Below are 14,359 nucleotides of genomic sequence, written 5' to 3'. Positions count from 1 at the left end.
GCATTGTTATAATTGTTTTACTTTATTATTGTTAATCTTATTATTTATGTCAATAATATTATTTTATTATTGCCCAGTTTATAAATTAAACTTTACCATAGGCATGTATGTACACACATAGTATACATAGGGTTCTGTACTGTCATCAGGGGTCTTGGAACATGTCCCCCAGGAATAAGGGGGGGGCTACTGTATTTGCAGAGCATCCCTGACTGTTAGAGTGGCTTTTGGCCCTATAAGTAGCACTCAGAATCCCCTCCATCCTGAAGCTTTTTGTGACCTGGACAGATCCTTCCTGCTTCTCTGTGCATTGGTCTCCTCTGCAAAATGAAACAAGCAATCAGATCGTAAGCTGTCCCTGGGGCTGCTGGGAGATGAGGTGATGGGCCCCGTGAAGAGTGATTTCACAGTGTGATGGCTGGGGGCCGAGTCCGGAGGGGACAGCACTCCCGGAGGGGCAATGTAGAGAGGGGGTGGCTGGTGGGGTTGTACCACACAGGGTTGCTCACTGCATAGGTAATTAGCGAAGGGACAACCCTACTCGATGTGGTAACATGCTCTCAGGCAGGCTTTCTCCCTGGCCTCAAATGCCATTCAAGTACACTAGGAAATTTCAGTTTGCTAGGGAAAGCTGTTCCCTGGGCACAAAACAGTTGGTGTTTTGCTTTAAAAATTAGAAATGATTGCATCAACGGTTGAAATATTTAGCCGCATGCTCCACGGCTGGGATTTCATTATCTGGCTGGAAGCCCTCGATCCAGGCCTCCATTCCTGGATTACTGAAGGAGAATGAGGCGATCATCCCATCTTCAGGGAGGACTGCACTGAGCCTTTTGGGGTCTCAGTGTCATTAGAAACCCCAAAGCATATGATGAGTCCTGGGATCTATTCCCTTAATGGGTGGGTTGAGCAAAAAAAAAACACACACACAAAAAAAACAAAACACAAAAAAACCCGCTTATTTGCAAATAGCAGGTCTTATTTGCTGGGAGGATTTTCAGGAAGGAAGAAGGGAAAAGGACAATACAAATCGGAGCCAGGGTTTCTGAGACGCTGCAGCCAGGGAGGGGTGGTGCCCGGACACAGCAGGTGGTCAGCAGTGAGTGGGAAAGGGAATTAATGAATGGCAGCCACTTGGCATCACTGAGGGTCAGAAGGGACATGTGAGGTAACCCAGGGTGCTTGCTACTGGCATTTGGGCTGAAATAATTCTTCATCTTGCAGGTCTGCCCCACATTCTCTGCAGAGTACAGTTGGGCCCTGACCACTAAAAAAAAAAAAAGAAAAGAAAAGAAAAGAAAAGAAAGAAAGAAAAAGAAAAAATATGCTTCCACACATTAACAAGTGCCCCTTAGGGGTGGTATCTCCCCAGTTTGGAAACGGGGGGAGGGTACTGCCCAGTTTGTGACCCTTTATTAAATGTTGGGAACTCAGAAGTCCCAAGAGAAGTGATGTGCTCAAGGTCATTCAAATTGCTGACACCAACGGCAGTGCCGTCATGGTTCTTTTCTGAACAGTATTTAAGGAAGGTCAATTACAACAGGGTTACTACAGGTGGAGGTCTCACTCCGGTACCTGTAAACTACAGAAAAGGAACCATTGGGTACATGATGTTATTAAACAGGCTATTCTTTGCCAGTAATTTCTGGCTCCAGCCTTTTCCCTGAGGTCATATAGCATAAAGCATAGCGACAAAATGATTTCCCAGTTGTTTTTCTGGTAGCCTCACTCCTTAGCTAAGCAGCAGTTAGAGTAACAACAAAGAGAAACATTATAATAGATGCCTGTTAAAAAAAGAAAAAGAACCAAGAAAGCTTCCGATCTGTCAGGAACCTGTATACTGTATTTATCTTTCTTTGCATACATTTCTATAACCAAAAGAAAGAGTATAAAAAAACATCTGTACCAAAAAAATGAACAGATGAATATTGTTTCACAATCATCTTATGCTCAGACAATTCTCAAAGAACTTTAAGAGTATTCTGGAAAGAAAAGTGTTCATTACCTCTTAAATTTACATAGCATTCTCCCCTATGGATATCAAATTAGCTATTTTGCCGGAGGGAAGGAGCAAGACAGAAAGGAATGTAAGTCTTCCCTGGCCTCTGGGTGATACTGCGGGGAGAACTAGATCCCGCTACACTCCTCCCAGACCATACTTGGTTTGGGTGACATGCGTGTTTGTTTCTTGATTAAGAATCTCAGTATTGCTGAAACTGGTTTGGCTCAGTGGATAGAGCATTGGCCTGCGGACTGAAAGGTCCCGGGTTCGACTCAGGTCAAGGGCATGTACCTTGGTTTCGGGCACATCCCCAGTAGGGGGTGTGCAGGAGGCAGCTGATCTCTCTCCTCTATCCCTCTACCTTCTTCCTGTAAAACAAATATATATATATTATATATATATATATATATATATATAGAAAGAATCTCAGTATCATAATATTAGGCATAAAAATCTGGGAAAAGAAATCAGAATCTATGAGAATAAAATATTAATAATGGTTATCTTGGAACTGAATCCTCTCCGCCCCACTGCATCAATTCTCTGTGCTCTCCAAATTTCCTCTCTTGCACATATGCTGCTTTCAAAATATATAGAGTGCAAAAAATACATGAGGGTATAAAAGATCCACGAGAGTCAGATCCGTCTCTCTCAAGCAGAGTGGATGGTGTGTAAAAAAAAAATTAAAACAAAACAAAGAGCTGCCACCCAGCTGTTCCCATTACAGGAGAGCTTAATGGGGAGGTGACCTCATCCCTCTTTCTAATTCTCCCGCCCAAAAGAGACTCCGCCAGCCTTCAGCGCCTCATTAACGCTCCCCTCAGGCTATTCACCGGGAGAAAGCTCCCCTCACAGGGCCCAGCTGTCAGAGGCTAAACCCGAGGCAACTGGTAGGTGATTCCAGGGAAAAGAACATTTCCCCAGTCCCCCTTCCGCTTCTTCTAATTGGCAGTTCTCCCATGTTTCTAAAAGTGATCTATATTATAAATTCATCTCCGGTGAGTAAGACGGAATTGTTAACAGGGAAGGATCTTCAAAAAGACAAACTTCAGTTACACAGACACAGTAAGAGCCCTCTTTGGGCTGGCAGTCCAGCTGAAGAGAGTGGATATAATTTGGGAAATGTACATTCACATTAAGCACCATGTTAATTCAGGGACCTGGAGACCATCCCAGAGGCATTCTTGAAAATCCAACCCAGGGGACAATTCGGGGCGTGGTGTCTCTGATCTAGAACCAATTTTTCTCAGTCCCTCCCAGGGCTAGTTCATTCATAATACCTCTGTGCCCCCGCCCCCCCCATGCTCCCCAAACCCCATATCTTAGGACTTAATGTTTAGGCTTTACTCTTAAAACACTCCTACTGGAGGAGGCCATGTTTCCATGTGCTGCCCAAGAGCTCCAAACAGATAAACTGGGTCACAGTGTTGACTGTACGACAGCCATTTTCCAGGAAATGTCTTATTTTTAGAATTCAGAAAAAGATTTTCTCCAAACTATTTTTCTTGTTTCCACAGGTAAAGTTTTAAATGTGTGAGTTTCATATGTTCCCATGTGTCAGTTCATCAGAACTTCCACAATGTTCAAGTATATTCTCTTTACGTTTTCGGCTTCGGCTCTCAAAGATGAAAGAATGGAAGGACAGAAGGAAGGAATAAAGGAAAGAAAGAAAGAAGGAAGGAAGAAGGGAAGGAGGGAGGGAAGGAAGGAAGTGAGGGACGGAGGGAGGGAGGGAAGGAGGGAGGAAGGAAAGGAAGACACTGCAATGTGCTGAAAATCTGGGATGGCCACCTAGAAATCTGGGTGACCATGGGAAGATTCCAATAATGAGGAGACACACGTTCTTCAGCTCCGATGCAGTGAAATCTGCCCTGGGTGAAAGCAGAGCTGTCAGAGCACAGGTTCCTTCCGGTGAGCATCATTAGTTTTTTGTTTTTCTTAAAACATGTTTTTATTGATTTTATTATTTTTTAATTTTTTAAATATATTTTATTGATTTTTTACAGAGAGGAAGGGAGAAGGATAGAGAGCTAGAAATGTTGATGAGAGAGAAACATCGACCAGCTGCCTCTTGCACACACCCCCACTGGGAATGTGCCCGCAACCAATGTACATGCCCTTGACTGGAATCGAACCTGGGACCTTTCAGTCCGCAGACCGACACTCTATCCACTGAGCCAAACCGGTTTTGGCTGTTTTTATTGATTTTAGAGAGGGAAGAGAGAGAGAGAGAGAGAGAGAGAGAGAGAGAGAAGAGAGAGAGACATGGAAACATCAATGCTGAGAGAGAATTATTGATGGCTGCCTCCTACACACTTCCCATTAGGGATGAGACCACAACCTGGACATGTGCCCTGACCATCAGCCTCCTGGTTCATAAGCCAACGCCTAACCACTGAGAAAAAACAGGCAGGCTCATTGGAGTTTTAATCAGGTTTAAAGCAAACTGTGCTGATCAGCCAACTGGATTCCAAAAGTAGAAAGCAAGGAATGGACATGCCCTAGTGCCTGCCATATACTAGGCACAATGCTAGGTTCTTATATTACAGATGAGAAATAGGAGCACTAAAGGTAATACATAACTGATTTGATCCCAGGTCTGCCACTTGCTTGCACAGTGAGCTTAAGCAGCTGAGGCCCAGGAGTGGTGGTCTAGGCCAGGCCAGCCTGAGCTCCAGCAAGCAGGCTGTGGGCTGCCTCTCACACTATGAGCACTCCAGGGGGGATGGCAGGCTCAGAGGGTACTTAAGAAATAATCAGTTTTTATATTAGAGGAGGTGAAGGGTATAAGAAAACATATGAGAATTAGAATCATTTGTTTGAAGTGATGGGTCTCTGACACTGGCACCATCTTGTTTTTGGAGAAGTGGTTTCCTTGAGTCAGCCAAGCAACACTAACTTGTGTTTTTCTTATTTATGGAATTCTTGTGCATGAGCACATTAACAATAACATTAAAGAAAGTACAAATTTCAAAGCCCATGTTGAAGGAAATGAACATTTTCTGATAAAATATTAATTCGACATCAATTTTGCATTGTTTTGATTCCTCCCAGCATTAAAACAGCGGGGAGAAACAATTTCAAAAGCTGAAGGAAAACATCTTGTGCTTCTGGGGGTCTGTTTCTAAGTCTAACTCAACTGAAAAAGAGCAAAACCAAATGTTCAGCACCTTGTACTTGTCATTTATTTATTCAGTCAGCAGTTATTTATTAAGTGCCTACTGCATGCTCAGCACTGCTTCAGGCGCAAGAGATGCTAGAATGAAGTAATCTCTTTGCATCTAGGTGCAAGTGGACAGTGTTCAACACACGCGTGTTTCTTCCCTGCACTTCACAGCTAGTTTCCTTCCCTAAGGACTTGCCCAGCATTGAAAGCTGGCGCAAAAACATGGCCACTGTATGCAATGTTGTTTGCCTACTTGTAACCACATGGGGAGGCAGGTTTTTAAATTTGTACTGATAGTGGGAAAACTGGGAGGGAGGGAAGGAGGGAGGGGGGAAGGAAGGGAGGGAGGGAGAGAGGGAGAGAGGGAAGGAGGGAGGGAGGAAGAGAGAGAGAGAGAGAGAGAGAGAGAGAGAGAGAGAGAGAGAGAGAGAGAGAGAACAGGAGAAAGAAGCAGACATTTAAGGGCATCTTGTTTATAATCTGTCTACAATGCCATTGGAGCTAATAATCGGCAGGGAACCCAGTGGCTCTGCTTTACTGGCAATTCATGTTGTCAGTAAAACCTGGGCTTATCCACCCCACTGAAAGCTCCTGAGAGTCCTCCCTGTGGCTGGAGCCAGTCACTCCTCCTCTGTAATTCATGACACTTGTGTATGGCTCCATTTCACCACCTTTCCCACTATATTATAATTTGTTTACAGAACCCTCTTCCAGCAAAACAGAATGATAAAACTTTTTGAAAATTTAATTGTCCCCTTTAAATTATTATTATTATTTTAAAATATATTTTATTGATTTTGTACAGAGAGGAAGGGAGAGAGATAGAGAATTAGAAACCTCGATGAGAGAGAGTCATCGAATAGCTGCCTCTTGCACACCCCCTACTGGGGATATGCCCGCAACCAAGGCACATGCCCTTGACCGGAATCGAACCCGGGACCTTTCAGTCCCCAAGCCGATGCTCTATTCACTGAGCCAAACCGGTTTCGGCTGTCCCCTTTAAATTATGCCTCGTCCAGCCTTCAACCTGTAAATCGGAGCCTTGAGAAAAAAAAGAGAGAAGATCCCTTAAAAAAGGAGAGGTCACTGATCAGCTTTCAAACAGAAAGCTGACTTTCCTGACTTCTTTCCCAAGAAAGGGTCTAGAGCAGTAGTTCTCAACCTTACTAATGCCACGACCCTTTAACACAGTTCCTCATGTTGTGGTGACCTCCAACCATAAAATTATTTTTGTTGCTGCTTCATAACTGTAATTTTGCTACTGTTATGACTAGTGAAGTAAGAAGAAACCAGGTCTCTTCAAACATGATAGTTTGGTCATTAAAAGGAGCTCACATTGGGAACAATTTCCAGGACTCTTGCTGAAAACCATACAGAGGGGTCTATACTGCTAACACTTCTTCTTCTCACATGGGCATTTCAGAGTCTTCCCATCCTTCAGGCAGTTTCCAGCAGGGACAAAGGAGAAGAAAGAAATCCCTCTAACCCTAATTGTTTTCCTTTGGCCACACTGCTCTGACCTCGGCATCTTAGCCAGATGAAAGCCAGCCTCCCCAACTGCAGTGAGATATCCAACCCTGAGACTAATTCTACGTGACACACAAGTGCAAAGCACGTGATAACATTCACATACACCATACGCATGCGACAGCTTGTCTGGTTGCAAGAAGTTATAAAGCTGATATTTCTACTGAAATGGTTTCTATAGCACAGTTATAAAAATAGTATAGCTTTTAAAATTTAACCAAATGTCATTGCTAATCTGTCACAAAATTATAGGCACAATCTATTTATTCTGTACAAGTTGAGATATAAACCCACAAATGTGTCTTTAAAATAAAATCCTTATAAATTCAACATCATGGTGTTACCACCTCTCTTTTTACTTTCTAATAAAGAAAACAGCTGGGTTTCTCCACTTCAATGTCTCTATTATATTTCCCTGAATAAATGTTACCTCTTTTGCCATTGTTAACTTTAGCTTTTGAAATGGCAAAGTTATAATGTATCTTTTTTTCCAAATGATGTTGAACATTATTAGCTATTAGGGGAATGGAAATTAAAGCCACAATGAGCCTGGCTGGGGTGGCTCTTTGGTTCAATTCCCTGTCATGGCACAAGCCCAGGTTGTGGGCTCGATCCCACTGTGGGGCACACAGGAGGCAGCCAATCAATGATTCTCTCTCATCATTGATGTTTTTTGTTTTCTCTCTCTCCATCTCTCCCTTCCTTTCTGAAATCAATAATATATATATATATTTAAAAACACAATGAAATATCATTACACACCTCTTAGGATGGCTAAAATAAAAACACCACCAAATGCTGGCGAGGATGAAGATCTCTCATACATTGCTGGTGAGAATGTAAAGTGGTATAGCAACTCTAGAAAGTTGTTTGACAGTTTCTAAAACCAAATAGCAGCTTTCTATATAATCTGGAAGTTGCAATTTTGAACATTTATCCCAGAGAAATGAAATCTTATGCTAACACAGAAACCTGCACATAAATGTTCATAGCAGCTTTATTTGTAAAAGCCCAAAGCTGGAAACAACCCAGATGTTTAAACGGATGATGGTTCAACAAACTTGGTATATTGATACCATGGAGGAATACTACTCAGTCATCAAGAGGAACAAACTGTTGATATTTGCCACTATTTGGATGGATGTGAGGACATTATGCTTGGTGAAAAAGCTAATCTCCAAAGGTTAAATACTGTATGATTCTAATTTACATATTATTCCCCAGTTGACAAAATCATGTAGACGGAGAATAGATCAGTATTTGAGCAGGTGAGAGGGATGAGAGTGGTGAATCTGGTGTGGTTTCATAGGATACCATAGGGAGTTCCTTTGTGGTGATGGGACAGGGCTGGGTGAGGCTGATCCAACCCTGACTCAGGAGTGAATGCTGATTGTTGAGTCGGTGATGCCCAATCAGAGATGGCATGTCTCTGCTATTTGGGAATCATGGGCACACTTCTGGTTGGTACAAAGTCTAAAAAAGATGCTACTGGCATGTAGTGGCCAGGGGCTAGGAATGTCAAATGGTCAATAAAATAGAAGAGGGACCCACATCATAAAAAATTATCCTATCCAGAATGTCAGCAGTACTCTCATTGAGAAGTATTTGTCTAAACCAATCTGAGAAACCTCATTCTTTTTTAGTTCAGATTTATACCAATTAGCTTACAGTAGAATCCCCTGTCATCATTGTGGTCCAATCCCAATAGAGCTCCGGGCTTTTCTTCCATGGTTGTAGGTAAGCATTCTTCCTGTCTCTCATTGGGCATGCAGGAAGCACGTATGGCCCCATCCAACTTGTGTTTAGATAGCTTCCTATTCGATCTATATAATTTAAATTCATTCAGGTTGTTTGTTTGCTGGTTTGTTTCTCCATTTTGGTTATTGTTTCTAAGCAAATTATTAATATTAGGACGGCAGAACTACTGTTGAGGTATCAAATCTAAGTAATATCTAATAGGTTAACAATGTTTTGTTTCATCCTGGAACTTTGGAATGTGTACAAATTCAAAATATTGCCATTAAAAGAAAAATGAAGGTGAAACAAAAATAGTTAATCTTATTATTTATAATATAATAAGGAATATTGGTGATGTTTTGTGAGAGCCTAAGTTAATCTTGCAATTGTGTATATGCATGTGTGTCTGTGTACATACATGCATAAAAGAAAAACAGAGAGAGGAAGAAAAGATACAGTGCCTATCTTCATGGATAATACATTTTAAGAATTTAAATCTTGTCCCTTTAGGAAAAATTCTGTCCTTTTAGGTTGCAAAATCTTCACATCAAAGAAAGTTAAAAAAAAAATTACTAAGCATTTTGATTATTTAATAAGAGTTCATGGACATATTCTATAATGTTGTGAGTTGTGATTGAAACAGATTAATTTTATGCTTATGAATAATACTTTTCCTCCTGACATAAAATTAGTTGACAGTATTCATAGCTACAAATTATTTTCCTACATTGTCAATGATTATCATAGTGTATTAAGAATGAAGAGAAAAAAGATGTTCAATTACACTTGAATTAAAAAAATTAATAAGACAGAAATAAAGTTTAAGTTAACTTTCATACAACCAATTTCCCTCCTATTGCTAAACTTGTAGAGTAATATTCAGATTCCTAAATGACTGAAATGAAAACAAACGACATCTGGAAATTGAGGAGGCTGCAAAGGGAAGAAGAGCCATCATACCTGGATACTGGTCAGAGTCGTGTACTGGTAGGCCTTGACCACCAGGTAATTTGCCTCGAGGTCTATGAGTCCCAGCATCATATACTTCCACCATCTTCGTCGTAAAATTGCCAGGAGGTTTTCTTCTCCTGTGTTACAAAGTGGAGAAGAAATGGGTTAGGTTCTAAACACATAATAAACTGTCTACTTAGAAGGATTCTAAAATATTGTAGTATTATAGTTTAACCATGCCTTCTCAAATATTTAATTACACAAATAAATCAACATGTCAAAGGCTGACATGCTTTTACTTAGCTAATAGTCTTTACTGTAGAGTCAGTTCTTCAAATTGGTTTCTATGCCAGAATAAGACTGGGCAAGTTTATAATTCACCATGCAAACCATTTTTTCGGGGACATTTGGAGAAAAAAATTACATCATATTAAAATAAAATAAAAGGTGGGCTAGAAAGGCTGCATACCCATACAAAGTCCAAATCATCCGAAACTTCAGGACTGTGGTAAAATAGAAATGAAAAGAGGGTAGCCCAATGGACAAAAGGTTGGCTGTAGATGGGCTCCGAGTTGCCATCCTGAGTACTGGTTCAGCTCTGAACATGACATACTTTGAAATTACACTCTGGTGGTGTGTGTGATGGGAAGAGACAGGAAGATGGAGCTCAGATGGACGAGTACCATAAGACCATGGTCTTAATACTGTCAGCAACTGTAATGTTCATCACCTTGCCTCTAAAAGTGGTAGCATCAGAACAGATTTTAAATCCCTTAGTTCTTCATCCTTATTTTTACAGGTTTCAGGCATGAAATAAACCTTATTTCCCAAGGGGCAGTCAATAGCTCTCTGGGGCTAACCTGTGAGGTCTTCATAGAGGATGTGGAATTTGCAGGAACACTAAGTGAATGGTGATTAAGTGCCTCTGATGAATGCAGTCTCATGTGAAGGATTGATTAAGGAGTTGGAGAGGGAGGCAGGCAGAAGAGAGAGAGAGAGAGAGTGAGAGAGAGAGTGAGAGAGAGAACGAACTTAAGAATGAAACCATGTCTCTCTTATAACGCAATATTAGAAATGACACTTCTGTATTTTCTTTTTTATTTACTTTTCTTTTTTTTCTTTGTTTTATTATTTTATTTTTCAATTACAGTTTGCTTTCAACATTATTTTTGTATTAGTTTCAGGTGTGCAGCATAGTGGACAGATGTTCATATAGGTTATAAAGTGTTCACTCAGATAACTCAAGTGCCCACGTGACACCATAGCTAGTTATTATAATACTAGAGGCCTGTGCATGAAATTCATGCACTAGGGGAGGGGTTTTTCCCTCAGCCCAGCCTGCACCCTTTCCAATATGGGACCCCTCTCACAATCCAGGACTGCTGGCTCCCAACCGCTCACCTGCCTGCCTGCCTGATTGCCCCTAATTGCTTCTGCCTGCCAGCCTGATCATCCCCTAACCACTCCCCTGCCAGCCTGGTCACCCCCAACTGCCTTCCCCTGCTGGCCTGGTCAGCCCTAACTGCTCTCCCCTGCAGGCCTGATCATCCACAACTGCCCTCCCTTGCAGACCTGGTACCTCCCAACTTCCCTCCTCTGCTGGCCTGATCTCCCACAACTGCCCTTCCCTGCCAGCCATCTTGTGGCAGCCATCTTGTGTCCACATAGGGGTGGCCATCTTTAACCACATGAGGGTGGCCATCTTGTGTGTTGGAGTGATGGTCAATTTGCATATTACTCTTTTATTAGATAGGACTGTTGACTATATTCCCTATACTTTAACTCACATCCTCATGCCTATTTTGTAACTACCAATTACTACTTCTTAATCCATTCACCTTTTTACCCTATCCCAATACCCCTCCCTTCTGGAATCCATCAGTCTGTTCTCTGTGTCTATAAGTCTATTTCTATTTTGTTCATTTATTTTGCAATTTATCACATAAAAGTGATGTCATATGTTACTTATTTTTCTATGTCTGGCTTATATCACTTAGCATAATACCCTCTAGATCCATCCATGCTGTCCCAAATGGTAAGATTTAATTCTTTTTTTATAGCTGAGTAATATTCCATTGTGTATATGTATCACTTTTTTAGCCACTCCTCTATTGATAGGCACTTGGGTTGCTTCCATATCTTGGCTGTAATAAGTAATGCTACAATGAACATGGGAGGCATATATACTTCAAACTAGTTTTTTGGGTTTCTTTGGATATATAACCAGAAGTGGAATTGCTGGGTCATAAGTCTGCTTTTTGAGGAAACTCCACACCATTTGCCACAGTGGTTGTCCCAATCTGCATTCCCACCAATAGTGCACAAAGTTTCCCTTTTCTCCACATCCTCACCAACACTTGTTTGGTGATTTATTGGTGATAACCTTTCTAGCAGGTATGCGATGGTATCTCATTGTGGTTTTGATTTGCATTTTTTTGATGATCAATGATGTTGAATATCTTTGCATGTGTCTATTGGGCACTTCTATAGTATTCTATTTTTTTTTTTTTTTTTTTTAGAAAGTGAGAGGGAGGGAGTGAGACAGAAAGAAAAACATCCATATGAGAGAGATACATTGATTGGTTGCTTACCACAAGCACCCCAGCCGGGACTGGGGTTTGATCCTACAGTCAAGGTACATATATGCCCTTGACCTGAATTGAACCCATGAGCCTTCAGTCTGAGGGCTGATGCTCTAACCACCGAGCAAAATGAGCTAGACTACAGTATTCTATTTTTTAGAAGAATCTATTGGTCCAGCTCACACTCCAAGGAGAGAGTGTCATCAGGATGTGACTCCTAGGAGGCAGGGATCATTAGAGGCCAGCTTACAGGATGGCTTTTTAGTGCCATACCCCTTCAGTGCTATAGCTGTGTTTTAGCTGGTCAACCATAGGAGACTGCTGAAAAAGAAGCATTCCAGCTACATAGAAAAAGTCAGAGGGAGTTGTGACTAGTTGGCACCAATGAGTAAGAGGTCTCTTCACCTTCAGTAGTTAACCCAGTTTTCTAGCCCCATTTTGGATGTGACACCTCATATCTTTTTGCTCCAAGCACACTGAAGATCTTTCTGTTTCAGTGAATTGCTATCTCCTATTCATCCTTCAAACTTTAGCTATTTTCTGATATTGCCTTATACCATTCCTCAGCTAGGCAACTTATACCCAGCTTTGTATAGTTCTGTCACATGATTTTCAGGATTGTGACTATTTAGAAATTGTCTCTTCACTAAACTAGGAGTTTTTGAATGCCATATATACATACTAGAAGTCCGGTGCATGAAATTTATGCTCTTAGGGGGTTCCTTCAGCCTGGCCTGCACCCTCTAGCAGTCTGGAAGCTCTTGGGGGATGTTGACTGCAGGCTTAGGCCCACTCCCTGGGAGGAGCAGGCCTACCCCAGCAGGCAGACATCCCTTGAGGGATCCTTAGTGCTGCCATGGAGGCAGGAGAGGCTCCTGCCAACTCTGCTGCATTAACCAGTCGTGAGCCCTGTGAGAGCACACTGACCATCATGGGGCAGCTCTGGCTTTGAGTGTCTGCCCCCTAGTTGTTAATGTGCATCATAGCGACCACTCATTCCACTATTCGGTTGATTTGCATATTAGGATTTTATTATATAGGATATGACATTTAGCTAAGTTAATCTAGCTAAGTGTTTGGAATAAATGAATAATTGACTTGAAAAACATGTGAAGTACTACCTATCTGAATAAGTCAAAAGCCAGTTCTAGAATATGAGTCACATTTATTACTGTTTTGCACTTAAATTCATAAGGGGGATATGATCCCCGAGGTCATTTCTTTATAGCCAGCTCATTTCAGCAATGTCCTTGCACAGCATTTCTGCCTTTGCAACTTGCCTACGAATTTGCTAAATCAACACATTTCCCAGGATTTATAATGGAAATTAGTGATTTTTCAACCTGGCCGAATATTCACATCTTCTTGTGAGATTTTTAAAAAAATCCAAATACCAGCTCCCGGAAATTCTGATTTACTTGGTTTTGGATGGGGGCCTGGGATTTGGGCTGATGATCAACTCTAAGATGTGCAGATGGTTGACACTGCATGGCCATCCTCAGGATGACTTGAGCTAGGAATTCCACAGTTAATACAATCCCAGAGTAAAGGCTTTTCATACCAAAGTAAGAGCCCAAACATTTGACCCAAAGTATGCTTTCTTTCTCTTCTCTCTGGGCTTTTCCATGTGCTAATTCCTCTGCTGATACTATTCTTCCTCCAGTCTCCAAATGAAGAATCAACCACCACAAAGCCTTCCTCGACTTCTCACCTTGATCATCCTAGACTAGGTGGGTTTCTCTATTATGTGCTCCTGTAGCACCCTTTGCAAATCCCACAAACAGTATTTATGTCACTGTTATTATGACCTGCTTTCTTGACTCTAGTACTCACTAGATTATTAACAATTTAAAGAGAGTTGCATTGTCTTGATCATCATTTTATCTCTAGGACCCTATAGTATATAGTGAGCAGCTAATACATAATATAGAATATATAAATAAATTTCATGTTTAATGATCTTAGCAATGCTAAATAGCATTGGAATCAAGGCATTTATATTTACCATAAAGATTCACGTTACAGACAATGAAAATTGCTTTCTAGTTAGAATGCAGACAATATCTGACAAAATTAATTTGGTGACCATTTCACATTATACACAGGGCATAAAAAGGTTGATGGCATATTTAACCGCAAAGCTGTAATGCTACAGTCATGGGTCATTGTCCCAGTTAATTTACACAATCAATAGAGAATTGTCAGACTCGGAGTACACCAGCCACATCTCAATATACTACACTGAAAATCTGGGTCATGGTCTGTTTGTTCCACCAATCAATAACATATTCAAAGCATAATTCATTATACAGATTCACAGGAATGATTAGTTGCCTTGCTGTTTTGCTGAAGAAGTTTTCAAAGCAAAACACCCTAAATAAATGTTTCCATATT

General features: G+C 41.2%; 1 protein-coding gene across 1 annotated transcript in view; it reads right to left on the bottom strand.

Annotated features, from left to right (window-relative positions):
- The window catches only part of SLC35F1 (solute carrier family 35 member F1), a 263,938-nt gene that overhangs the window by 37,009 nt on the left and 212,570 nt on the right, over positions 1–14,359 (bottom strand). Inside the window, exon 3 of the mRNA XM_036414764.2 lies at positions 9,393–9,520. Coding sequence (XP_036270657.1) covers positions 9,393–9,520 — 128 coding nt within the window. The remainder of the gene's footprint in view (positions 1–9,392; positions 9,521–14,359) is intronic.

This window comes from Pipistrellus kuhlii, unplaced genomic scaffold, assembly GCF_014108245.1.
Source record: "Pipistrellus kuhlii isolate mPipKuh1 unplaced genomic scaffold, mPipKuh1.p scaffold_m20_p_5, whole genome shotgun sequence".
In the NCBI taxonomy this organism is placed as follows: Eukaryota; Metazoa; Chordata; class Mammalia; order Chiroptera; family Vespertilionidae; genus Pipistrellus; species Pipistrellus kuhlii.
Note: the sequence above shows the minus strand (reverse complement) of the source record. Positions and strands in the feature narration are given on the sequence as shown.